At 39.8% G+C, this 26,158-nt stretch overlaps 1 protein-coding gene across 2 annotated transcripts; it reads left to right on the forward strand.

The window, feature by feature from the left end:
- Positions 1-4,771: 4,771 nt before the first annotated feature.
- On the forward strand, positions 4,772-24,172 carry IL20RA (interleukin 20 receptor subunit alpha). 2 transcript variants are annotated; one of them, XM_023923512.2, is made up of 7 exons: positions 4,772-4,974; positions 15,676-15,805; positions 18,030-18,208; positions 18,903-19,078; positions 19,691-19,835; positions 20,380-20,519; positions 22,982-24,172. In XM_023923512.2, the coding sequence occupies exons 1-7, from the start codon at positions 4,875-4,877 to the stop codon at positions 23,894-23,896; spliced, it is 1,785 nt and encodes a 594-aa protein (XP_023779280.2). In that variant the 5' UTR covers positions 4,772-4,874; the 3' UTR covers positions 23,897-24,172. The 2 variants fall into 2 exon arrangements, with proteins under 2 accessions (XP_023779280.2, XP_023779281.2); XM_023923513.2 differs by having other exon boundaries at positions 4,807-4,974; positions 15,707-15,805.
- Positions 24,173-26,158: the final 1,986 nt, after the last annotated feature.

The raw sequence follows: 26,158 nt of genomic DNA on the forward strand, positions 1-26,158 counted from the left end.
AGCATGAGGAATAACCTATAAACTGTCTGGAGGAACATGAATCATCATTCAAAACTCTCTTTTGTAACACTTAGAACGATTTCATTTCACTCTCAGTCTTCTCTTTGGAAGAGCACTCTGGCAGATAAATATGTCAAAGAACGGAAAAATGCTGTTTAACTTATTGTTGTCTAAGCATACATTTGTTTTCAAAATGTGACTGAATTTCATAATCAGAAAGGAAGTACAACAAATAAATGAGCTCTGCTTTATTTTCCTTCGGATACTTCCCTAGGATATTTTAAATAAGCATGGAGGGTAGCAAAGCTAGCAGTCAGGCAGTCTTCCCATCAATGTGAGCAGTGTCAGAGGCACTTACTGGCAAAGCAACAAGTATCAGGATTAGCAAAAGAGACACCTTGCCATCAGTCTTCTGCTGAGCTGAGCAGAGGACCATTGCCTCCTGATTGCACCAGCAAAACCTCGTAGCCTGCACCTGAGTTTTAACCTGGCTGGCAGAATACAGATTCAACAACAGGGAACCGATAAGCAGGCAAAGGACATTGCAAATATGAGAGGGATAAAACTGTACAGTATCAGAATAAAAGCATCCCAATCTAAACCTAAACCAATTGGTTAAACATAAAAATCCTTCTCACAACTTGCAAGGTGGTTGATCAGGTTACACAAGGCACAGACTTGTTCCTGCAGTGAGCATAAAAACCACACTTTTCTCAGTTCTACATCTGGATTTCAAAACATAAGTCTGATAGCATCTTTTAGTGTTTTCAAGTACTTTTTCTTTAAGTTCCCCTAAAGAATTCTGTACTGCTACTGCTCTGTTGGATGAATGCAAAGGCAAAAAATTTCCTGAAATATTTTCTGAGCAACAGTGTAGGTTTATCTTTTCCATCTAAAATTTAGAAGTTATCCAAGGCAGCCTACCCTCATCTTAAATTACAACAGTTTAAAAATTTCTATAGAAAGATCAGTTGTGCAAGGCTGTATTGGACTGTGGCTACATGTCTGAGGTTTCCAGTTCCTTCTAGTTCTCATGTTGTACTTCATGAATACTGTGCTAGTTTTGCATCAGTTGATATTTTGATATCCTTAAAATAGTCCCCAGAAATTGACACAGCCCATGAAAGCATCTTTGGGAAAGCTGTAAGGCATGGGAGGGACTGTCACACTGTGAACAGATTTTCCTTCCCCAGGTGGCCGATTTGCTGTGACACTGAAGCCACAAGAGAACTGTTTCTTGTGGAGAAGTGTCCATGACATGGCAAGAGAAACTCCTCGCCCTACAAGAACTGATGAAGGACTATTAAAGAGGTGGTAACTGATTGAAAATCCCAGGTTTTGTCTCTGCCTTGTCAGAGGGAAAGAAAAGAGATTGTGGAAAGGGCAGGGGAGGAGAAGTGTTCTGAAGGTTTTATTCTGATTCTTATTACTCTTTTAGTTCTGTTAATAAACTTTTCTTCATACCTTTTACGTTTTGAACCTGCTTTGCCTTCCTCCTAATTCATATCACACAGCAGGAAATTAATACATACTTCTAGCAGGTGCACTGGTGATTTTAGCAAGAACTAAACCCACTAGAAATACATTTGGCAATGTCTGATGCTATATATATGCTCTTTCATTTACACTCCTGAGTTAAACTACTTACACAGTAAAACATAAGCCCTCGATTTTCTAAGACCATTTCTCTATTTGATGGCAGGAGGAAAAGTCTCAGAAAAGTTCTTGTCTTCACTGATAGCAGACACAGATCCAGTGGGATGCATCTAGGATGTGATGCTCTTGACTGAAACTCTATTTTGTCCAAACAGGGCTTCTCCTATTGCTTTCAGACAATAAATACAGTCCACAGAAGTATCTGTGCAGTCCATCTACCTCACTCTTTGCCTGCTAACACGCCCAGCAACAGTCACCACCCAAGCACAATCAACATATCACCAGCAACTGGCAGAAACACAAGGCCAGACACTGCCAGCCTCACACAGGCAAATTTCCAATGGAAGCCAACAGTAACTGAGAAGGAGCGTGGGATTACAGGTAGTGTTGGAGCCAAAAGCTGTGTGTGTACTGTTCCACAAAATAAACATATTTCTTAGAAATTTGAGCAGTACTGGGAATGATAGGGGGATTGCTGAAAAGCACAACTATGACTTGATTTCAACTGCAGCTCTTGTGATCAGGGAAAGAGAAATAAAATCAAAAACGGTGCTCCTAATCCCAGATTGATGCAATCTAGCTGTTTAACACTCCCCAGCCTATCAAGCACAGAATTTCCTCCCTCCTGCTGGGATTCTAGGGCTAAGGATGTCAGGTGAAAAAACCTCTTGAGGCTGCCAGCAAGTTCCTTGGAGGAGCAAAGTGCTCCTGAACACCTGTCACATGGCCTCTTATCAGGAAAGATTATAATCTCTTTTTTACACGAATTTGACAAAGGCAGAAGCTTATACCAACACCATTTCCACACTCAGCTAAAAAGGAGAATAAATCAAAATGTCAAGGACTGGATTTTTTTTTAATTTATGATCCAAAATCCTAAATATTCTTCTGACATCTTCCATTGTCTAGCTAAATTAACTTATTGAACTATTTTTTTATAATAAGGAATAAATTTTTCACCCTCTTCTGTCTTTTAGCCACTTTGTACAGCAGTTAAATTCTACACCTAACCACTCTCTTGTACAATCAATCTGGAGTAAATCTGCAGAAGTTGAGATCTATATGCAAATTTACTGTAATGTAAATGAGATCCTATACAGCTAAAATGAGATTATTCTGTCATTAATTTCTTATGTATATCTTTTATTTTAGACAAAAAAAAAAAATAGAGATGGAGAGGAAGATCAAACTACAATGGAGACAAAGCTCCACTGTCATGGGTGAAGATGCAGGCAGAGGTGATAGCAAATTGTATTGGCAGTGCCAAAGTCTTTAAGGAAAAGGGTATTTAATTTTTCTCTTTGGGAAAAAAAAAAAAAAAGGAAAATGAGACACTGAAATTGAGGGGCTACTTTCACTCTTTATAATACTCAGAAACTTCAGCCACTCGTGACAAAGTTTCCAGTCTCAAGCCAGTCTGAAGTCTTCCTAAATCGAGTTAGCTGGGACATTTCCAAGACCAAGCACAGAGGAATTTAAAAAAACACCAGAAAGCCTCCTCTCCCCACATCTGCTTAAAATGCCATTTATCCACAAGAGTGCAAGAAGTTTCAGCTGAATGCAGAAATTCTTCCAGTCAGAGAAAGTGGTGTCATCTTTCATCAAAGTATTTGTGAAAAATCTGGCCAAAATTTATTGACAGGAAAGATACCATCCAGTTGAGTATCTCATTCACTATCGGTCCTCTCACCACTCTCTGTATGTGTACTTAAGGCTAGGAGCAAGCAGGATAACTTGCCTTGTGACCATGACTTTGAACTTTGAACAGCTGTTTTGTCAGTGGAGTCAGAATTGAGGCTAGAAACCTCCTTTTCTCACCACACTTTCAGAGTGGGCCTCTGTTTCCAGTTAAAGCACCCCCTTCCTAACACAGGCAGCACAACAGGCAAAAAACCCAGGAATTGCAGGGAAGACAGAGTGACAGTCAGCTAATTGGGAGAGAAACCAGTGTTTCCATGGAAACACACAGAACACATATGAAAACAGAAGCTGGGGAGAGAGGTCCATCAGGTGCTTCACTCTTGTGTATATGTCTCTATGTATGTACATACTTACAATATATATTACCCTATATATGCACCGTGTACAGTTTCTCTTCCTCTGCAGATAGAATTAGACAAAGAAGACAATAATTTCCAGACAGCCTCTTGTTTTACCAGTCAGCTCATGCTGATCTTCACTTCAGTGGATTGATCTGTAGCAGCTGAGTTAATACCTGGCTCTTGTTTGTATGATATCCTTTTTATGCATAAAGGCCTGAGGGAAGTGGCTGGTGATGAAAGGACTAAGAGATCAAAAACTGGCAAAAGGGTGCCAAGACGGAGGAGGTAAACTTGAAGGGAACAGAACAAGTGGGAGGACAGCAAATGAGGTCAGTTGGTAGGAAAGGAGCTGACAGGAGTCCATCTCAGGGAAGAAGGGCTGATGTCCCAGCACCTTCAACTGGTAGATCCTCCCCAAGTATTCAGCCTGTAGCACCCCCCAAGCACAGCGTGCACCCTCTCAGGTTCCCTCATCTCCTGCTCTCAGTGAGGGCTGCACTGAGCAGCTTCACACACACTCAGCGAGAGCTCAGTTCGCAGTGCAAACATGTTATTTCTCACAAGTCCAGAGATGCTGAGGTGGGAGTGTGCCTCTGCAGCCCTCCTGCTCCAGCCGGGCTCAGGTGCAACAGGATGCTCAGCTCTGTCAGATGGGATTTTTAGTATCTCCAAGAATGGAGACGCCATAGCCTCTTTCCATCTTCAAATACGCAATTAAATGCGAAGTAGTGGGGAAAATCGTATCTTTGAACAAGCAGTGAGGTACCATTTTAGCCTTCAGCTTCCTCTGAGAAAAAAAATAAAAATAAAAAAGAGAAAGAGAGGGTGTGCAAGAGCATCCCACTCGCGTCTTACGGTGGTTTCGAGGGAGAGTTATTCATCAGGGAAAGCACCGAGGGATGCAGCAGAAATCACCCCGCAGCTTGGAGACGGTGTCACGGCGGGACCCGGAGCAGCGTTGCCGGCTCTCGCAGCTCCCCCCGCCCGTCCGCACGGCCCCGCAGGAGCGGCACGGCCCGCCCGGCTCCTCCTCCCTCCTCCTGCCCTGCCCGGCCCTGCCCGGCCCTGCCCTGCCCTGCCCGGCCCTGCCCGGCCCTGCCCTGCCCTGCCCGGCTCCCGCTCCCGCTCCCTCCCCTGCGCGGCGCGGGGCGCCCCGGGCCGGGAGATGCGGCCCCGATGGGCACCGGCCTGCGGGTGCTGCTGTCGCTGCTGTCGCTGCTGTCGCTGCTGTCGCTGCTGTCGCTGCTGTCGCTGCCGAGCCCCGCGGCGAGCACAGGTGGGTACCGCGCATCCCTCCCCGGCTGGGAGTGCCAGCCCCGGAGCAAGGCTCGGGTGCTCCGTGCCGTGCATGTGGTGTTCTCGTGGTTTTGGCTGGAGGAGGAGGAGGAGGAGAGCTGAGTATTTCTGTGATGTTGCTTCATCTTTTCCTTTTTCTCTGTAATGAAGCTGGGAGTCGGTTTTACGAAGCTCTGTACTGATTTTGCTGTCAGCGCTAAGTTGATAGCGTGCTCTTGGGATAGTTATTATACCCGTTTGGGTAATTCCTCAGATACCTTTGATGTTTGTCGGTTCCTTTCTACTTGACAGGCACCACCCTGAGGAGTCTAACTGAGCAGTCAAGAGCTAGGTTAAAACAAAAGTCAGGGTGGGGTTTTGGCAGAGATGCTCAGCTCGTGGGTTCGTGTCCTGAGTGGCTCCAATCCCTTCTCCCACGTGTTGACTGTATCATATGGTGGCAGCCACGCATCCAAACACCAGAGACAGAGGGAGCAAAATAGGCGGCAGCAGGAGTGGGCCGTGGGAGCAGCTCAAAGAGCGAGGTATCTCGGCATGGACAAGGATGTTTCCCAGTGGGAATGAGTTTATAAACTGTAGCCTGGCGTGTGTGTGTTAAAATCATACGTTATTTCTTTTTTTCCTACATAAGTCCTGTTAAAAAGCAGAGCAAGGCATAGGAGGGATCAGCAGACCTAAGAAACCTACTCTGCCTTTGTGCTTTTGTTCTCTGCTGCAAGTGTTGCCTCCAAAACTCAGCCTAAATGGGAGTCTGTTCCCATGTAATTGCACAGCAAAACTTTGTGATCTTGTGAGAGCTGGAGAGTTCTTCATACCCTAAATGCCTTCGAGCACCACTAACTACTGTGTCCCAGTTAACTCTTTTGACAAACTACTCCAGTATGCATCAGTGATTCTGAGTTGCTTTCAGAGGTACCAATGCCAGCTTATTTTTAAATAATTGACCACATAATTTTCATCTAAGTCCAGTGGTGATCGGTGCAAGTGTTGTGGAAAATCTGTACAACTGGCATTCAGTTACTCTTTAAAAAAAAAACAACTTTAAAATGTGGTTACTACTGGTTTTGATTCCAAAGAAAGTTTAGGAAAATGTCAAGGGGGTTACGCTGCTTTTGTCTAGTGGTTGTTCAAGGCAGGAGGGAATCTGTTTGCACATTCCTGAGGTTTTAGCTGGACACGATTGCAGGGTTTTGTTGACAGTCAGCAATACCAGCATGGAAGGGAGAGCTGTGCCTTTCACTGAAGGCTTAGACCTTCCATTTTCATCTTTTTCAAGATGAGGCCATAAATGTTAGTGTAATTAATGTCTAGCAGTATTTTGCTAATAACAGAAGAAATTATATGAAGTGTAGAACAGTGTTCATGTGCTTTCTCTGAAGTGACATGATAGGTAGAGAAGTCCCTTTTGGATACTTTGCTCCTAAAGAAGGAACCAGGACCCAAGTGCCACATAAAGCAGTTCTACAGCAGGACTTTGCAGACTGAGAATCTTACATCTTACGGGATCTCTCCTGTGTCTGTCTCCTTGGGATCTCTTGTCAAGTAACTTTCTGAACTCCTTAGCAGAAGCCTTTAAATGCTAAATTACAGTTTGACCTTTGCAAAACACCTTTTGTATTCACTGTGATGTGTTAGTGGGCATTATTTTACCCTTACTGGGTTACATCTACTGTTCCAGCAGTCTCTAACAGTGTTCTGTTTTCAGGCTCTGCTGTCTATGAACTGTATCTAACAAACAGACTATCTGAGCAAGGATAAAAATTTCACTTGTCATTGCAATCAGGGTTTTTATGAATTGGTTTCACTCAACCCTTTAAAAATCTGTACTGTAGAACAAATAAAAAAGTGCAGAAAATGTGAAATAAAATGGAAAATTAATTCTTTTAATCAATGGGATCAAGAAATGTTCGAGCATGTTCAAGCACGTTCCTCTTTACCACATGGAGGAGTTTAGCAATTTTTGTGAGGAACTGATAAGGACCTAAAGGAACAGCCTGAATTTTCTAAGTGGTAGACTACTAGTCTATTAGCTTACCAAGCTTCATCTTAAATCCTTCTGCTTGCATTTATGGGAGGTTTCTCTAACCACATTCCTCTGTACTTAGAGAAATCTTGAAATCCTTGGCCCATAGAGTCCAGTCTCTCTCTTGTAGATCCATACAGAAGAAGGAATGTACTGACTACTACAGAGTGTTCTTATTCTGAGGAAAGGGAAATGAGCCTGAATGATGTACAGCGAAACTAGAAGCATTTTTATTTATTTAAGGCATATTTTACTATTTTCATTCAGGTAAGGTATGTGATTTTGAAGCAAATCTCCATCATTTCTCTTACTGTACTTTTGTCTGTATTGTGACACAGTCTTGGTACTTGATTTCTTCTGGATTAAGCTGTCCTTGAAGATGTGCTTCATCAGTGTATCTAGTGCAAGTACAGCTGGGCCAACGTTAAATTGCAAAAACCTGAAATTTATATAATGCAAACAAGTTTTTTTTCAGTATAAACATTTTAATCTAACAGACCTGCTTTTTCTGGATTGCAGTCCTTGCTAGCATACATCCAGCCTTAGATCCCACTGGAGCTGATACGTGGCTATATCAACTACATTTCATATGTTGCAATCTTGAAAGCTTCCCCTTTTTAATGTTTTCTAGTAACTGTGTAAGTTTCTTGCTCTGCATTGACACACCTGATTCAATTTACATCTTTCGTATTCCACTTTGTCATATTTTTAGTAATAAATAGTAGCTTGAGAAACAGCCTCAAGCCTCCCTTTAAGCAAATTTTGATGTGTTTTCTTTCATAGTCAGTAGAACTGTACTGGAATGTACAAAACATCTATTTTCATGTTGTTCTGGGAAATACAGAATAAAAGGCTAGAGAAAGGAAAAACAGTGTGGGGGAAAAAAAAGTAAAATATAATGATTTTTTTAAACTCTTGGCTTGCAAATTTTGTGCATATAGCTTTTGTATAACCTAGTATATGTCTATATACTTTGCAGGATTGAAATACATGTGTGTTGGTGATAATCTGTGTCCTTACCAGACAGAGCATAAAGCTTCAGTAATATGAGTGGAAGAATAAGGCGAGTGGGGGTTGAGCTTGGTGTTTTTACACAGTATTTCCTCAGTCTCCCCTACTGTGAAGGAAAAAGAAGTAAATGTAACATATAAATAAATAAAAATTAATATTGGCATAAGGAGAACTGCAGTATATGAAAGAGTGTCATGTTGATATAGCTGAAAGGCTCCTCCTTACCTTCTCATCTCCAGCTTCCAATCTCATGCCAGGCTATTCTAGACAACACTGCGATCGAGCCCTTGTACATGGCCTTGTGTATGATTCCTCAATTTAACAAGTTCTTATTGCCTGATAATTAGAGATTAAAATGGTTAAAGGAGGCAGTTCATTCCATAGAGGCACTTCCAGCACCATTGGGATTTGTGATGAAAGCCCGAAGCTTACATGTGCATTGCAGTTCCCTGTGCAATCACTCAGGTTCACTGCTGTAGCTGATAACCATTCCTTTCCATGGCTTTTGTTGTCTAGTGACCTTTATAGTCTTAATTCCAAGAGAAACAAGTGTTTAGGACAGCTCAAGTCCTTTGTGTGTGTGTGTGTAGTTCCTGTTTATGTTTTATAGTTTTCGCTTCTACAGATTTCTTCTGATTGAGTTCTCCCCAAGACATCTTATTCATCATCTGCAAGTAAGAGAGAGAAAAGCCACCTCTTATGAGCCAAACAAGAGCTCCCATATTTTAAGAAGCTGAACTTTGTAAGCTGAATTTTGGAACTCAGGACCATCTCTAGATAAAAATTTAAAATGGCATACAGCTCTTTTCTTTGTACTTGGTATGTCGGTAACTTGGGATATTGTTTAGAGGCAGCTTATTTCTGTTCAGAGTCTCACATCAATGGAGGGGTGCCCCAGGAGTTCTCCACAAACAAATCCTTCCCAAAGGCACTGCCTGTGAGAGATGAGGTATTACAAGCTTTCTAGGAGTGTTGGTCCTTCCTCTCAGATTTCAGGTGCAGAAGAAGGTGTTCAACTTTCATCTTCTTAGGACTGCCTTTCCCTCAGAAAGAAGGGCAAGTGCTTATCCCCCATCAATGTTATGTTCAATCTCCTGTCCAAGGCAAAATATGGATTCAGAAATGTGCATTTCATTAATTAAAATTGTTTTGATTCCCAAGAAAAGCAAAATCCCTTTTCTAGAGAATCCATCAGTAGGTCACAGAGCAAGGAGCAACATCTATTAGGCAATAAATATAATGCTGTTAGTTCTAATTGGACTGTTGTTGCCTAATAGCTGTTAGTCAGTGCTGAATGATGGAAGCCAAACAATTTTGGCTCAGTTTATATGTAAAAAATAGATATGTTATGTAAAGATGGATTAGGACTGTATCAAAATGTAGTGTAGGGCAATTTGACTGATAACTGTCACAGAGCATAATTTTTACAATATTTCAAATAGAAAGCTTAAGTTTTGGATATTTTAAAAAACAAATATAAGATGTCAGAAGTATTCTAACTAAGCTTGCATTTTCTAGGCTGTTCAATGTGATTGATCTACGCAGTAATAACTTGGTAGTGCTAAACATGTTCTTGGTAGAAAAGAAAAACCTCAACATGAAACGCTAAACAGTCAGGAAAATTTCAGTATTTCATATAATTTCAAAACATCTGTTTTAAAAAACAACTATCATGTCATGGCATTGTGTCACCACTAATTTTAAAATTAGTGTAGTGCTTTTTGGCAAAAAATGATTTTGCATGCCAAACTTAACAAAACCCCTTTCCATTTTAAATTAAAAAACAAAACAAAAAGAACCAAACTGGAACCAAACCAAACCATCAAGCACAAAACAACTCAGTCAGATTACACCTCTGAAAGCCTTGAAAGGGCTGTGACTAATTTTAGACAAGCGCACCTTGAATTTCACTCCCCTTGTTTGCTCGTTTCAGGCCAGTATTGGTCGCTCAGAATTAGTAGAAAACATACCTAAAATAACTTTTGCCTGCTGGAGTGTATCAAGCAAAGGTGTTTGCAGTAGAGGATGGGTAAGGTGGTAGGAGCTCTACTCCTGTACTTGCAAACTTTCAACACAGTGGGAAGAAAATTCAGTTTATTTTATTTCATACAAGTTAGTAAAAAGGAATGGGTGTCAGCTGCCATGGTCCTCTCCAGCTATCTCCTAATAAGCCTTCAATGGACTGGGAAGACTTTCTCCTCCTTTCTGAAGCTGGGTATTTCTGGACCGAGTCTGAAATGTCCTTTGACCAATCTTTTCTTTAGAGGTGTTTTTTGTAAGTTAGGACATGGTTTGGATAAATAACAGTAAGGCTTCACATGGAGGAGGAGAGCCTGTCAGGGCAAGTCATAGCTTCAGTTCCACTTCTGTATCTCCTGTTCTTCAGGCTGTATTTCCACTCACACTCTGACAAAATTACCTCCTCAGGCTCACCTGTTTCCAATGGCATTCTGCCCATTTCTTAAAAAACAAACCCCATGTGCCCCAGTCTCATCCTTCTTTCCCCACCTCTTTCCTCCAGTTTTTCCCTCTGCTGCACCACCTGGTTTTCATGCAGTCTTATGTTTGCCTTACTGTCCATCTTTCTGCCCCCTGTGCCCCCTCTGAACAGGCTGGGATGACTGAATGACTGAACAGTGATGGGAGTGACAGGCTCCTCTTGTGGGAGAGCAAAAATCGTGCTTTGTGGTTAGCTCTCGAGGGCTGCTATGACTTGAACAGGAAATCACCTCTGTGCTCCTCCCCCCATTCCCACCAGTGCCTCTCAGGTCAAAGGGTTTCACTATCCTGACTTCATACCCAGCAATACCAGAGTTCCAGCAAGCCACCATGAGCTCAGCTGTAATGGTTCCTACATACCTCTCCTCTTCCTCCTGCTCCTCTTCCTCATTATTCAGTCTGCGGAATTCAAGTCAAAAAGAATCTGCACAGAAAAAAGTGTTCAGTATCACTTAATTTTTAAAATGTTTACTCATTTGTTAAAATTGTTGCTAAGATGATAAGTAAGTAATAAGTTTGCTAAAGTATATTCCTGGCTTTGCTGGGTTTCTCTTCCTCTATGTAACTTCTTATCTCCAATTTTGGCTCAGTCCCCCTGTTTACCACTTGGTGCACTCCCTTGCATTCCTGCATGGCTGGTGCCAACTTGCCTGGAGCTGGAGATGTGCCAGAAAAAACAGCCCCAACACTCTGCTTCTGAGGGACACTGAACATGATGCTAAATGGACATTTGCTCTGAGTATGACCGTTTTTATTTTTATGTTATACTTAGATATGTGTTTGAAGAACTATTTTTCACTGAGAACAACATAACAAACAAAACAGATGAGCTGAAGGAGGAGAGAAAAAAATGTCTCACAAATGAAGAACAACAGCACAGAAGGAGTAAACAAGATGTCATAGGAATATGGTGGAAGTTACCCAAAGCTGAACTGAAAGACTAAAGAAAGAGCATTGGCTTAGAGCATTCATTGCCAGAAGCAGTGTATCCTAGATTGATCCTTAGTTGCTTGATGCTTCACTGGTGGGTCTAAGCTACCAGAGGGAAAAGGCAAATCAGGGACTCAGCCTGTTTGCAAGGCTGTCCCCTCTCTGAGGTGTGGAAGTGGGGGCTCAATCCATGGCAGCTGCAAATGCTGAGACACAGCCACAGTGATGCCCACAAATTCAGGATCCAGCACAAAAGTTTCTCCTTCCATTTGAGGTGCTCCCAAGGACCACTTTTGTATAAGAAAATATGACCACAATTGAAGCCAAAGTCTCTGCTGTTGCCAGAAAAGCAGTTCCTCTTTTGAATTCAGAGATGACTGTAGGGGAGGAGTTACTGGCTTTTACTGCTATGGGGAGCAAGACTGAAGCAATAAGGCTCATCTTTCTATCTTAATGTTTTCCACATCACTCACTGTTTTAAATTGTATCTTACAGTTGTCTAGAGGGTTCTGTGATCTTCTTTGTTGCTGTATTTGATTGGATAATTTGTTGTTTGCACCTCTGTGCCACGCCACAGTAAATACAGCAGATGATCGCTCCGCTTGAGAGGGCTGCAGTAAACAACAGTGGTTGCACAGGAGGCACTTGGATACCAATAGGTCAGCTTGCAGTGGGTCCTCTGCCTTCTCCCCAAAATTTTTGCCACTGCACAGAAAAAATTAATCTAAACTTTTCTGTATTTATATATTTTTATGCTTTGCAGCTGCTGTGTTACCCAACTGAAGTGCAAAGCTAAAAAATCTGTTTAGAGCCAGAGGACGTGGGTAGTGCAGCTGTATTTGTTCTTCAGGCCTGACATTAAACACAGCTGTTTGTCACCAAGGCAGGGGGAACCTTCTAGCAGGTAAAACACAGATGCACTGAATGGGTAGTGGTTGTAATGTGGAAATTGTGTGTGTTTACCTTTGTGTCTGTGTGTATGTGGTCTGTGCATGGGTGTAGATAGATAGATAATGGCTACAACCAGAACTGAGCTTTGAACAAACTTGAGCAAGGCATGTACTTGGCAGGGAGCTCTATGTGATTGAAATGGACCAGGTTTTTAAAGCTAGGCAGTGATTTCATAAAGAGAAGATGAAGCACCTGCCATGCAGATTTTTACTCATGCGAATAATCTCACTGACGTCAATGGGGTTTTTCACTCACATGCAAAGGTGTTTTCAGGCTAAGTCACATCTGTTTTGGAGAGTCTCGCTATAAATTATTCTGAGATCAGGACTTGGCTGTTCCTTGTGGTGGTGAAGTTTGCAAGCCTATATTACTGCTTTATTTCCAGTCCAGGTATCAGTCATGAAGATGTAAACAATGATATTACTCAAGGTTTGATTTACAGCCTTTCCAAAGACAGTAATAAGGGTTCCATTTTTTTCCATGCAATAAATAAGTGAAACGACTTAGTTGTGCTGAAAAGTGAATGACAGCCACTGCTAGCAATCAGTGTGGCAGACTAAACCTAGCAAAGCAACATGTGTGACTGATTTCTGCTCCTAGGCCAGTACAAACTGAAAATGTGCTATGTGACACCCATGCCATTAATCCTGATAAAAGAAAATAAAATGAGAATATAACTGGATGTAATGTGTTTAAAGACTAGAAATTGAAAGACTGAAGGCAAGTTAAAAGACTGAAACATGCAGCTGTTGCATATACTCAGAATCCCTTCCTGACTGATAATCATGGAACATTCAAGTTCTATGTATGATCTATTCTCTATACATGCCTTCTGATACTTTTGATCAGAATTGATATTGAAGTAGACGTGAAGGAAATTATTCTGAACTCTTCCTGGAAACATAGGGGGGTTTGGTAGTTTTATTCTTGTTTTACATGTGCAGAATTGTTAGGTATAACTAACTTGCACAATTTATTCTAAGGGCAGGAGCCCTTTAGTAAAGGGGTAAAACCAGAAATAGAAACCAAATCTCTGTTTTTGTATCTCATGGAAACTTAACGGTCTCAGTCCCTTTGTCTTCTAAATCTCACTGAGCTGGGGGTAGGTAGGAGCACACCAGCAGTGTTGTAATACCTTAGATCTTGTAAAGATACATTCTGCGGCTTCTGCATACTGAGATTGGCTCCTCTGCTGCAGTCAATGTTTCTGTTTTGAAACTTCATTTACCACAGCAGAAACCACACTGGGAGGAAGAAATTAAAATTTTTTTAAACAACTAAAAATGTCAAAGAGACAGTTTCACATATTAATGGTTTAAAAATATTTTAATGTAACAGACAATCACATGACTCTTGCTACTTCAAAGTGTGCTTGAGGAATATAGATGTTTTAAAATAAGGGTGGACAAATGTGGAAAGGCAAAAAATTTCTCAGCTCTCCCGGGCGGCTTCATCTTTACATTTGGATTCACTTAAAGCATTTGCAGAGGACATTTCTTATAAGGGAACTGGAAACATTTGATTTTCTAGATTCTTTATCTCCAACTTGGAAGCAAGTGTTAGAATAAGGCAAATTCCTGGAGGATCACTTGCCTCTTTTATATCCCCTGGCATCCTGGAAGTTTCTTTATGTTGCTACAACCAAGTTGAGCTCTTACAGGCTGAGTGTCATGGGACATTTCTGTATCCAAGCATCAAGGAAATGGGACTTTCTACTTTTTGCAAATAGATAAGCTTGCCCTAAGGATTATACCTGAAAAAAAATTGTTCTCTGACTAGAAAATGTAAGCCACAGAACACTATCTAAGTGCTGGAGATAAAAGAGAGCAACATTAGAAGTTCCTTCCATAAACAGTGCTGTGATCAGAAGATACAGATGCACGCATACACCAGTACAGCATTAAAGAGCAGCTAGAGGCTTGGAAAATCAAGAGTTTGAACTGAGACACTTGGAAGTTATAGGTCTCTACAGAATTTCAAGGAGATTGTTTTAATAAATATATGGTAGAGAAAAAAGCTTTTGCAGTTTGGCTCAAAGACAGATAGAAGGCTGCACATTAATCAGGAAAATGGTGGTGACTTTTGCTTACAAAAGCAACAATATGTTACATATATAGGAGGATGAACATATTGCCCTAGTAATAACAAAATAGACTACAAAAATACCCTAAGGTCTGCTTACAGAAGTAACAGCTCAAGGACTATTCATTTGAACTGGTTCCCACTGTTTGTGTTGATATATTTTATTTCCCCCTTTATTTGCCTCATTTTGTTATCTCAAGAGCTAGAATTGCATTCCTGGAGTTTAAAGGGTTCTGAAAAGTCCTAAAAAACCCAGAGTCACTTTTCTTCTTCCTTATTATGCTCCTGAAGCTACATGCAATGGGAAGTGCCTTCCCAGCAGTGGCAGCCTCAGAGAAGGCTGGTCTCAGGGTTGCTCCCCCCAAAGCATGGCAGGAGTAGCGGAGGCTTGAGTCATAACTTTGAACTTGAGATTCTTCCCCTGGGCCCACAGACTTCGTTTTGCAAGCAATTTAGCAATGTGGACAGATACAAGTCTGTATTAGATTAGTACTGGATATTAGAAGGAGCTAAAACTGTGTTTTTAAGATACCCAAATTTGCCTATTTATTAATTTCAAAAGCTTGTGCAATGAACAACAAGTTGGATGTGTGACCTTACAGTAGATGTTTGCTTTTGACTCTCTGGAGAATTAAAAGGGATGGTCAAATGACACTGGGGCTATTGTGATAATCCAGTCCAATTCTCCAGAGTAAAGTCATACTTCAGTTTGTAAAGCTGTTTGCAGTAGATTCTGTGTGTCTTTTTTTTAAATGCCTGGTTTGCCTTTTAAAAATCCAATCAGCTAGAAGAAGACTCTAGTGAGGTATTAAGGATATTTTTTACATTTTCATTGTTAAATTTTTCTGATATTTAAATACAGTTGCAATTTTAAAAATGTGTGTCTCTTCTAGGCCAAGCTTTTCTAGTTTTAGCTTCCAGTCCCTGAATTTCCATGCCTTTCATAAATAGTGCACCCATTTGTGCTAAAGAAAAAACATATTCATAAAGATGGAATTTGAGATAGGTAAGGACACTTATAAAAAAATTGATTTTCCATAGCCAACCACATTATGCTTTGAATATGCTAAAAATAGGGAGAATTTACAACTTTTAAAAAAAACTCTGTCTATTTGGCTACTTTTGGGAGTGTATGTATTTGCTGATTCTTAGTGCATGTTGTTCCTCTCTTATTTTTTTTCTCAGGAGAGTTGTATTGTTCTTTGCCCAACCCTAGGAATGTCCGTTTTGAATCTGTAAATATGAAGAATGTCCTTCACTGGTCAGCACCAGAAGGCACAGGTGATGGAGTACTCTACAAGGTGAAATATGCAGTGTAAGTTGGCTTGTTTATCTCCCACTGACTTTTATGTTAGAGTTTTAAATAATAATTCAAAAAGAAAACCCAACTTCATGCAAGGTATTGCTGATACAAAGTAAAGAAAGAACTAAAGTGTGAGATAGACTTTAGCAGTGTGGTTTTTAACTTCTGCTTCTGGCACTGTTTACTTCACACCAAGCTAAAAAATGTGTAAGGAGATGTTCTTCCTATGCAAGAAGTGTAGGAAGCAACAGTCTAATACTGTGGAAGCTTTCAGAGGCATTCCTCCTAAAATGAGAGAGAAGGATGAAGAACTGTGCTGTGCACTGGTATCTGTCCACATACATCCTCTGTACACTTTTAAACAGATATAGAGATGTATGATTCAATCAATATTAATAATACCCAGTATGTCATTGCTCTTTCCTGACAGACCCACTCCCCCAGATTTCTTCTCATCCAGCAAGCCTCTCTAGGAGAAAATCCCCTGATGTTGCCAAGCATTGTACAAAACCAAGTCATGTGGTTGGAATCAGGCTCTTACATTGTCAAGGTCTGCACCTTAGTAGGGTATCAAGGAATTTGTATGAGAGCCAGACTCCATTTCCTTTATTCCTGCTGAGAGAGCACTGTGTCATTCTGAAGGGCAGTGATAAAAATTTGGCTTCTAAACAGGTATAGCACCATTGTCACAGATTATGTAGTGTTCCCAATCTTTACCTTTAATATTTACACTTCCCTCGATCTAGGAACATTTTCAGAGCAGTAAAATGAATGTCAATCTCTAGAAATTTCCTGTAACTTGAAAGTGTTTGGTAGTTACAGAGTAAACAACAATTATTGTTATGGTTTAGGAATGGTGTTCTCCAATTCAGTAGTTCTGCTGAATGAAACATGGTGCCACTCACTTCCCCTCCAGCTCCAGCTGGAAGCACAAAAGACAAAGATCAAATATGGAGATAAGAACAATTTACTGGAAACAGCAATGAGATAAGACAATGAGCAGTAACAGCAGCAATATTAACAATAAAAATGTACTAAAAAGAGAGTGCAGAGCTTGACCTGACCCCAGCCATGCCACCCAAACAGCTCCCTTCAGTCAGGTCCAGTGTTACTGCACTGCTCCATCCACCACAGTTCCTGCACTGGAAAGGAACACCTTTCTTCTTGGAATGGAGGGAGAGTTCCTTTCCTGTGCCTCTGGCAGTGATGGAAGATGGTATTGAATAACAGGATTTTGGCCATGCCCACACAGCTCCAGGCTCTATTCCCTCATGACTACTGCAAGAAATAAACCCTGTCCTTGGCCAAAACCAGGACTATTGTATGGGAGGTAAAGTGTTCAGAGAGAACTGGCTGCACTGACTCTGTAGGGCCAGCTGGTCCATGGAGAGTCTGCAGCCATAGGTATGGCCATCTTTCACACTGAGCACAAAAACACTCATGTGCCCACTCAGGAGAACAAGGCCTTGAGGTAGGTAGAAAATGCTGGTGAGTGATCCAGCAGTCAGGCAGAAGCTGCCACACACCCTTTCTAATTAGCAGCCAAAGAGGGAATTCTTAATGTGAATTTAAGGGGCAGGACCTTCTGAGTAAATCCAAATAGGAATTTTCCAAGGAAATCTTGGTTTGTTTTACCAGTGTATAAGAGCTGGTCAGTACTGAGGCATTGTTGGTAGCAGATATATGGCCTTTTTTCAACTAGAAGGGTTCTGAAGTTCATTGTGTTCCAGTTTAGTCTTTATTTTAAACTAGTAAACGAGGCACCAGACAGGAATGAGTTGTCTCCTGTCATTCATCTTGGAGACGCTGAGCATCATCTGTGTCCATACTTGAGGATGAGTCACTGACCATTCTGACTGAACACTCTGTTTCCATATAGTTATCCTGTCTCTGTTATTGCGTGTTTAGAATTTAAGCTAAAGCTGTGGAGACTGAAGTTGAGAGATCCCTGGTCTGCACAGGCAAAGCTTGACTTAGATTAGTATCACTAACATCCCAGTTAATTTCATCTGGATTCTTCTGGGTAGGGCCTAATCTGATTTATTTTTCATTAAAAACTTGTGGAAGTCTTGTGTTTCATCTCAGCTGAAGCTGGGATTCCTTGAAATGTCAGTTTTCTGCTAAACATGGAAACTGTTTTATCACCCATAATAAAGCAGAGAAAATTATCTTATGAGGTGACAAATATAATGGAAATAGATTTTGTACAGCTCCTTCCTCTTTCTTTTCAATATAGATACGGTGTTGGCAAATGGATTAGAAAGCCAGAATGCAGGAATATAAACAGAACATGGTGTGACCTCTCCAGTGAGACCTCTGACTACGAAGAACAATATTATGCAAGTGTTAAAGCATTCCTAAATGGGACATGCTCTGACTGGATGGAGACCACACGATTTAACCCTCTAACAGACAGTAAGGAGAGCTAAGCACACAGCCAGATTTTCAATGGCCTTGATAAATAATGTGTGCTCAGACTGCATGCGCCTTCATAGTGTATGATATTTTAATTCTAGCATGAAGTTACATTTTTTTACAGTTGCTTCACATTTATTATTTTATTCTGCTCTTGACAGAAGTAATTGTAATAATAAAATTAGAATTGGAGATATATATATATGTATATATATATATATATATATAGTCTGGTATATACTGAATTCTTAATAATATCATGGTAAAGCCTTACTTAAGGCAAATAAAATCTGTGGCACATTCACAGTATAAATAGTTCTTATTTTGAAAAGGTTTTACTAAACCAATCAGTAAGCACACTCTAGAGCCCAATATTTCTTATCTGTGCCAGATAATCTAAGAACATACTGGTAATTCAGCCTATTTTAGTAAACTGAGTTTCAAAGCTGTTGATCCTGTAAAGTCACAGGGATTTCTTGTCAAAATTCCAAGTCAGTTTTCACTTTCTCACTGTAAAGAACCTTGTAGTTATCTGACCAAATAATTTTCTACCAATATAAATAAATAATTCAAAGCTCTACCTAGACTCCCCCAAACATTGCAAAAATGTAATATGATTGATTTGATGAGAACTGGTCAAGCCAGTGTGCCTCTGCTGAATTTGACTGCTTTTTGTACATGTTCATTTTTCCAGCTAAAATTGATCCACCCATGGTAAGTGTATCTTCTACTGACAGATCTATTATAATCATTTTGACTGCTCCTGAGAAGTGGAAGAAAAGTCCTGAGGAAGAATCCATATCTTTGCTTCAAGTGTATCCTGGCCTGCAGTACAATGTGTCTGTCCTCAATAAAAAAACAAAGAAGCGGGTAAGCTTTGACAAGGCTGTGGAACTGCTCCTATTAAATCTGTGCTTCTTGAAATGCCAAGATTATCAAATGTGTAGTAGACAGAAGTGATTTGGTTGGTTGTATTTGTTTGGGGTTTTTTGTTTGACTGGTTTGTTGAGCATTTTTTCACAAAGGTGCAGGAAATATAATAATTACTTTACTTTGGATTCCCAGGTCTACATAAATCCTGTTACCATAAGACTCCTGTCTTGTCAAGAGCATCCCAGTCTGAAATATTTTGTGGAACCATACTATGTGCCTGTCATCAGTTTGTTTGTCAGGACAGGGCTGGAGTGGTGCTTTAGCTCTATTGCAACATCAGCACAAGAATGTGGGCCAGTAGTGGCCAATGGTCCTGCTTCATACGAAGCATGAAATTATTCAGTGGTGGTACAAGCATCTTTAATTGGAAGAGAAAATAATCAGAGAGGATGTGACTTAACAAGTAACTTGAATGTTGATCGCATTTGGAAAAAAAGGACGCAGCTGGCAGCTCTTAGAGTATCAATCTTTCTATAAAATGTGTGTGTTCATGACCTTTCTGTATCTCAGGAGTAAAAGAGGGGAAAAATATTTTTCAATGTCTTCCAGTGGTTCTTCTCCATCAGCAACAAGACCTTGGTTGTGCCCTGGTTAGAACCTGGAACAGCTTATTGTGTCAGTGCACAGATACATGTCACCACACCACTTTTGGACAGTGACTTTTCCAAAGAACAGTGCATTACTACATTGAAAGGTATGTGTAAGGTGAATAAAAAAAAGAAGATGCAAATTAGAAAAAAACATGGTGATTGAATTTTTGAGTTTTTTATGTATCCATTTTTTGAGAGTGATAATTAGCATGGTTTCTCCCTTCTCCGTGCACTTCTACCAATGGAAAAAATTCTGCCTCTAATAAAGCATAGCTGGGACTGACTGGAAGGTACATCAGTACCCCTGAAGAAAAGTATCTGCATTCTTTGAGTTCTAGTGCATGGAGAATGTTTTTTTCTCCTTGAATGCAGCTTGGGAATGGCAGAGCTGGGTCGATCTGAAGTTAGCAACAGGAGAACCTAAGGGAAATGTTGTTACTTCTTTTTAGAATTTAATTTATCATTTAGACAATAATAATAATTGTCCTGTAGCTCAAATATATATATTTTTTCATTTCCTGCAAATTCCTTGTTTATCTAAAACATTTGCATTCTGTATCCAAAGTGCAATGTGGTGAATACACATATTATTGTCTACATACATTAAAAAGTTGCTTGTTACAATGAAAACTTCTGTGTTATTAACAGATAAAACAGAAGATGAGACTATAACAATCACATTTGGATATATTATGCCTACCATACTGGCTCTGCTTTTTATTTCTGTGGCGTGCTATTGTGTGCACAAGTATATTCACATCCACAAACAAAAACATCCAACAAACCTGGTAAGTGTCTTCTGTTGCAGGATGTGACTGCCAGCCTTGGCACTCACAGCAGAGCTGTGTGTTTTTCAGGGTTCCAAGCAGCCTTGGAGGAAACTGTGGCTAGCTCCAAAAAAAAAGCTCTAGTTGTCACTGAGATCAAGAGAAGAAAACCACATTGAGGGTTATTAAATGCAAGTAAAAATGAGTAATAACTCAAGTTTGCAATGATCAGAACAGAGCTGTAGGTTTGGGAAGAGTCATTGCCTTAAGCAAGGTCTGAGGTGCACTCAGCAAGGTTTGTCAGGGTGTCAGAACTCCATGAATTTATCTAAGATGACACACTGTGCAAAGTCAGTTGAACAAAAGTTATTAATTTGTTGAATTCAGAAACAAAAAGGGAAGACAATTGAGCAGTACAGAAACACCATGATGTTTTCTTGGACTATTACTAGGTATTACCAGACTTTTCCATTTAATTGTGTTTGTGAAAGATTTAACACATGTGCATCATACAGATAATTTAACCTGGATTTCAAGAATACTTTGAAATATTATACTATTCCCTACCACCCAAAAATGTATAAACAAACACATTTTATTATTTAGACAGCTCAAATACACTCTTTTCAAAAAAATGCTCACAAATTTCTTAATGTTACAAAGTTGGTTGGTTTTTAGAAAGAACATATAAAGTTTATGAAATGTTACTTGTTTCCAGCTCATGAGCTCAACAGAACTTTCTCACAGGTATCTTTAAGCAAGTTGCTCAACCATAAACATGCAATTATAATAATGAATGAAGACCTCAGTGTTAATCCAATCTGCGTGACACCAGGGATGGGAGATACAAGGGAGGTGGTTTCTACATGCTGATCTTGCTGAGGAAGACTAGAGGAGTGCAGAGGTGACAGGGGAGGACAGAGGGACTGTGAGCTCAGAAAGGGCTCAAAAGGATTGGAGTGTGTTCAGATGTGCACAGAAACACCTTCTGCACTTGACAAGGCACTGGTTTTTCTACAGAACTGTGGTTTGCGTTGGTAGGGGCCTTCAAAGGTATCTAGTTCAACCACTGTGACAAGAGCAAGGACATCTGCCACTAGATCAGGATGCTTAAAACCTTCATTCAACCTGACTTTGAGCACTTGCACTTACAGGGAGCGTTGTTGCTCACTTATAGGGCAACTTCTTGGGAAACCTATTCCAGTGCCTCATCCCAGTAAAGAATGTATTCCATGTATTCAGTCTAAATGAACCCTCTTTCATTTTAAAACTATCGTCCTGTGTCACTAGAGGCCCTAGTAAAAAGTCTGTCTCTGTCTTCTTCTTCTTTGTTTTGTTCTTGGGATGCAGGTCATGGTATGGGGAGATAGCTTGGTCTCTTGGGGAGCTAACAGGACAGAGCTCTTTAAAGTCCAAGAGCATGAAGGGCTACTTAGTGAAAAATTCCCACTCAGTAGCAGACTAAACTCCTAACTCCAATAGCTTTTTTTCTCTAATAAAGATGTAATTTGAATGTTGGGATTTTTTTTAAGTTCCTTGCACTTTGTAATGACCGTAATGGAGTTTCAATTTTATTTCTCCACCTCTGGATTCAGTCAACATTAAGGTAATAAATGAATATAGACCTGGTATTTTAATGATGCTCTCTGGCTTTCCCAACATGCAAACTGTTCCACATGTGCCCCCTGTGTTGCTGGAGGGACATGGAATAAACTGTTTGTTCTGGTCCAGCACCTCTGACCTGTGTGACCCTTCAGACTACTTGGTACATCCATTAGTGGTTTCCATTCAAGCTTGAAAGCACTGAAATGCACCTTCTGGTTGTTTTTCCTATTCACTCCACCACTGCCTACACAATGTTGATTCCTGTCAAAAATTTTACTGATTTCAGAAAGATCTCTATTGTTTAATTTGATGATTTTGTATGGAGGCACAAAAGCAGCCTGTGGCAGACTGCGCAGCACAGGTTCTGTACACTGTGCTTCAATGTGATGTGTAGCTCCCTCTCTGAAAGGAAACCTGGTGTTATTTTGTTCTCTGTAAGTTACGCACTAACACGTTACCTGACACTTGTAGGAACTGGTTGTGACTGCACTTTCTCTTCACTGGTTAAAAGGAGTGGAATACATTTGGTAATCTTCGGTCCAAGAACAAAGACTGATGTTTTCTCCAAAGTTACATGAGTTTATGCTGGTTTGGAAACAAAACCCATATTTGACAGAACTGTTCTAACCATAATTTTGACACGGGGAAGGGGAGGAAAGAGATATTAAAACTAGCCAAAATAGAGTTTTACTTTAGATAGAATAAAAAAAGGGGAGCATACTGACACTCTTGAATGCTTATATGATGAACTTTCTTCTTCCCTAAGTTGAAATAACCTCCTAATAAGGTCTAACATATTTTAAAAATATAAGATGGTATAAGAAGCAGCAAGATGGTATTTTTATTATACTTCACTCAAAATATTTCTTCCTTTCTAGGTATGGCAGTACACTGACAAATGCAAGGAACAAGTTTTCATACCAAGTGAAAAAATAGTGCTCAACCTTATCACTTTTAATGTGGATGACTCTAAGGAATCCAATCATCTATCAGAAAGGAAAAGTCCCCATTATAACACTGTTTACAATGACACTGAAGGGAAGGATTTGCTTTCTGAACAAGTCCTGAAAGCAAAATATTTGCTTGATATTTCACGTGAAGAGATTTCACTCAAAGAAGGTACTTTAATGGAAGGGGAGAAGACTGGAAATTGGGCATTTCATGGCCAATCTGGAACACAGAATACCTGGAGAGATAAAAATGCAGGGGTTGTAGAGTATGAGCATGATGTAAGGGCTGAAGACTTCAGTCCTGGTCTGAAACTAGAAGAGAAGTTTTCTGTCCCCAGGGGGCTACAGGGTGAGCCACAGATTGCTTTGGAGGACTTGGTTGATATGGAAACAGGACAGCCATACTCCCCCCAACTAGAGATAAGGGTAGCAGGCCTTTGTTTGGGACAGAAGAAAGAGGAACTTACTTTGAAGGTGGTTGATGCAGCAGGTGAATTGCCAGGTGAGACCCATATCAACTTCATGGACCTGGATACTGAAAAATCTGGGCAGACATCCTATCATAAGCTGGAAAAAATCACAGGAGGCCTCACAGAGAAAGGTGATGGGCACACCATTTTAGTTGATTGGGATCCTCACAGTGGAAGACTTTATATTCCTACTTTGTCCAGTGTTGAAAATCAGGTGTGTGAAGGAGTATTCAAGTGTGATGATCCTGACAAAGAAGGAATTTTGTTCAGACTCTGTGAGAAAGAAGTATCTGGTGAATCATCTGACGACCAAGAAATGTATCTACTGCAGTTCAAGGAACAATGGGGACTTCATGTAGAAATGGAAGAATGAAAAGTAATTTTCTAAAATATTTAAAAATGCAAAATATTGTTTATTTTACTAAAGAGAGTGATAGACTCAGGGGAACAGATATGTTTTAATGTTTTGAAGTTTCTGGAACCGTCACAGTTGAACAATTTATTCATTATATGTTATTTATAACAGTTTCCAGATGTGATATAAATGATTTTTTATACCAGTCATTACCTCTTGTGTAAAATATGATTGTTGTGAAGTTATATTCTTTTTTTTAAAATAAAATAATTTAAAAATAAATAAAAAAAAAAAGTATTTTAATACAAATATTTTTACAGAGGATGCTCCCACCTTGCAATTCCTGCATAAACAAGTTACCAGCATTTGAAAGCAGTTACTTTTAGGGGAAAAAACCAACCAAACAAACCCAAAAAATGGGAAAAATTGTAGCACAAAGGGGTTTAGTGAAATGCCTGTAATTGTATTGGCTGGCCCATGTCTTGGCCAGCTTAGACACTGGCAGTAGAGCATCTGTCTGACTCCTCTGTGTCTGCTCCTCTCCCATGACTTTGACAGCAGCGTGGCAGGACCAGCTCAGAGGGAGAGGTCTGCCCCAGATACACCATTGCTTCCAACACTCCACACTTGCTGTGCCACACCAAGGAAATGTTCCTCTGGGCTTGCTTTTATTGCCTGATGTCCTCACCAGCACTTCCGATGCAAGTTCTCGTTTTCTTCATGTCATGTGATAATTTAGGATAGCAAAATTACAGGACATTCTAGAAATTACTTACTAGGGCAGGTGGCATTTTCCTTTTTAAAACTTGTCACTTTTTCACCTACTGAATCTTTTTTTTTCTCTTCCAGTACGCCAAAAAACCTCACAGTAATGATTTTTGTTTTGAACAGGATGAGCAAAAAGAAAAAATAAATCTGCACTGTTTTAAATTTTGTATCTTCTAAACTAGTATATGGTTAGGTGTTGTTTTAAAGAAAGACCTTCACCTAAATGTTTTCTCTCAGCTGTTGTTGTTGCATGACGTTGTCGTTCTCTGTGACTGTTCATCCTCTGAATTTTTCAATTGTAGTCATAGACTTTAAAACCAGAAATTGCATTACAATGTCTCTAATTTTTCTAATTTCAGCATTACAATATGCTGATGACTCCTTGTCAGGAGGTAAAAAATTATCCTCAGCTGCTTTTATAATAAAGGTATAGATCATGCAGCAGTGATACACCCAGCTTACATAAACACCTTTGTTCATCAGGAAGATTACAGAGGAGAGTAATAGCTTAGTGTAAAAGAAGAAAATAGTTGGGAGATGTGAAATTTTTTGCTCACAAGAAAATCAGTCATCCAAAATCTTTCTCATTACTTCCTATAGATTTCTTAACTAACCCCTTTGTGCATGATCTTGTAATTTTCTTTTGCAGTGTGGGGCCTCTAACTCATAGGTGGAAAACAGTTATTTACTTTTTTCCAGTAGCCCACTGAATTTTACCCAGTTTATGCTGCTCTAAGACCAATCACTTGTGTTCAGTGTATACACACCAGCATATGTCCTTACATATGAGCAGATAACAATGGTTCAGATCTGTAAATATTTTCATGTAGGTCAACCAACATTCCTTGAAGAGGAAAGTATCCCTTATTTTGGGTGTGTATTTCCCCTGGCCTGATTTGCCAGATGCTGCTGTCAGCTGCTGCTCTTTCTGTTCGGTGAGCAATCCTTGCACCAGCAGTTAAGAGTAAGTACTTAAAAGGATATTTAACATACCATAATCAAGTAATTGCTGATTAAAATTTGAAAACTTAGTTACTTATTCATAGAACCTCACTTCATTAAGATTTTTTGTGGTTGTAATCTTTTACTGCATCTTATCTGTTTTCTTTTGGCTTTTTGGTTGGTTAGTTTTTTGTTTGTTTTTTTTACATTTCAGTAACAATTAGGTTGTATAGCATTTATTTCCTCTAGTACTCAAAAAGGCATCACCTTCCTAGTTAAGAGTACTTGTGATTAAAATACAATATGCTGAGATTCTTGCAATAATTTTCATCATAAATTTATGCTTAGGAATAACGGTTAATTTTTGGACCAAAATATTTGTGATAGAAGTTTGAAGAACTTTCAGTGTTGCTTCCTTTTGTTCAGAATTTGCATTAAATTCAGAACTGATACTAGATTATGCAAACAGTCTTTTATATTTATGATATACTTTGAAAGTGTTCTCAGAATGATCACAGAAAAAAAAAAAAAAACACTGGTGGAAAAGATGTTAATGAATATAAGAACTTC

Source organism: Cyanistes caeruleus, chromosome 2, assembly GCF_971803275.1.
Source record: "Cyanistes caeruleus chromosome 2, bCyaCae1.hap1.1, whole genome shotgun sequence".
Lineage (NCBI taxonomy): Eukaryota > Metazoa > Chordata > Aves > Passeriformes > Paridae > Cyanistes > Cyanistes caeruleus.

Excerpts from the sequence above, each read along its gene's own strand:
- IL20RA (XM_023923512.2), top strand. The coding sequence starts at position 4,875 with ATGGGCACCGGCCTGCGGGTGCTGCTGTCGCTGCTGTCGCTGCTGTCG. Across the intron at positions 4,975-15,675 it reads GAGCCCCGCGGCGAGCACAG|GAGAGTTGTATTGTTCTTTG; the intron begins GTGGGTACCGCG and ends TTTTTTTCTCAG. Across the intron at positions 20,520-22,981 it reads AAAAACATCCAACAAACCTG|GTATGGCAGTACACTGACAA; the intron begins GTAAGTGTCTTC and ends CTTCCTTTCTAG.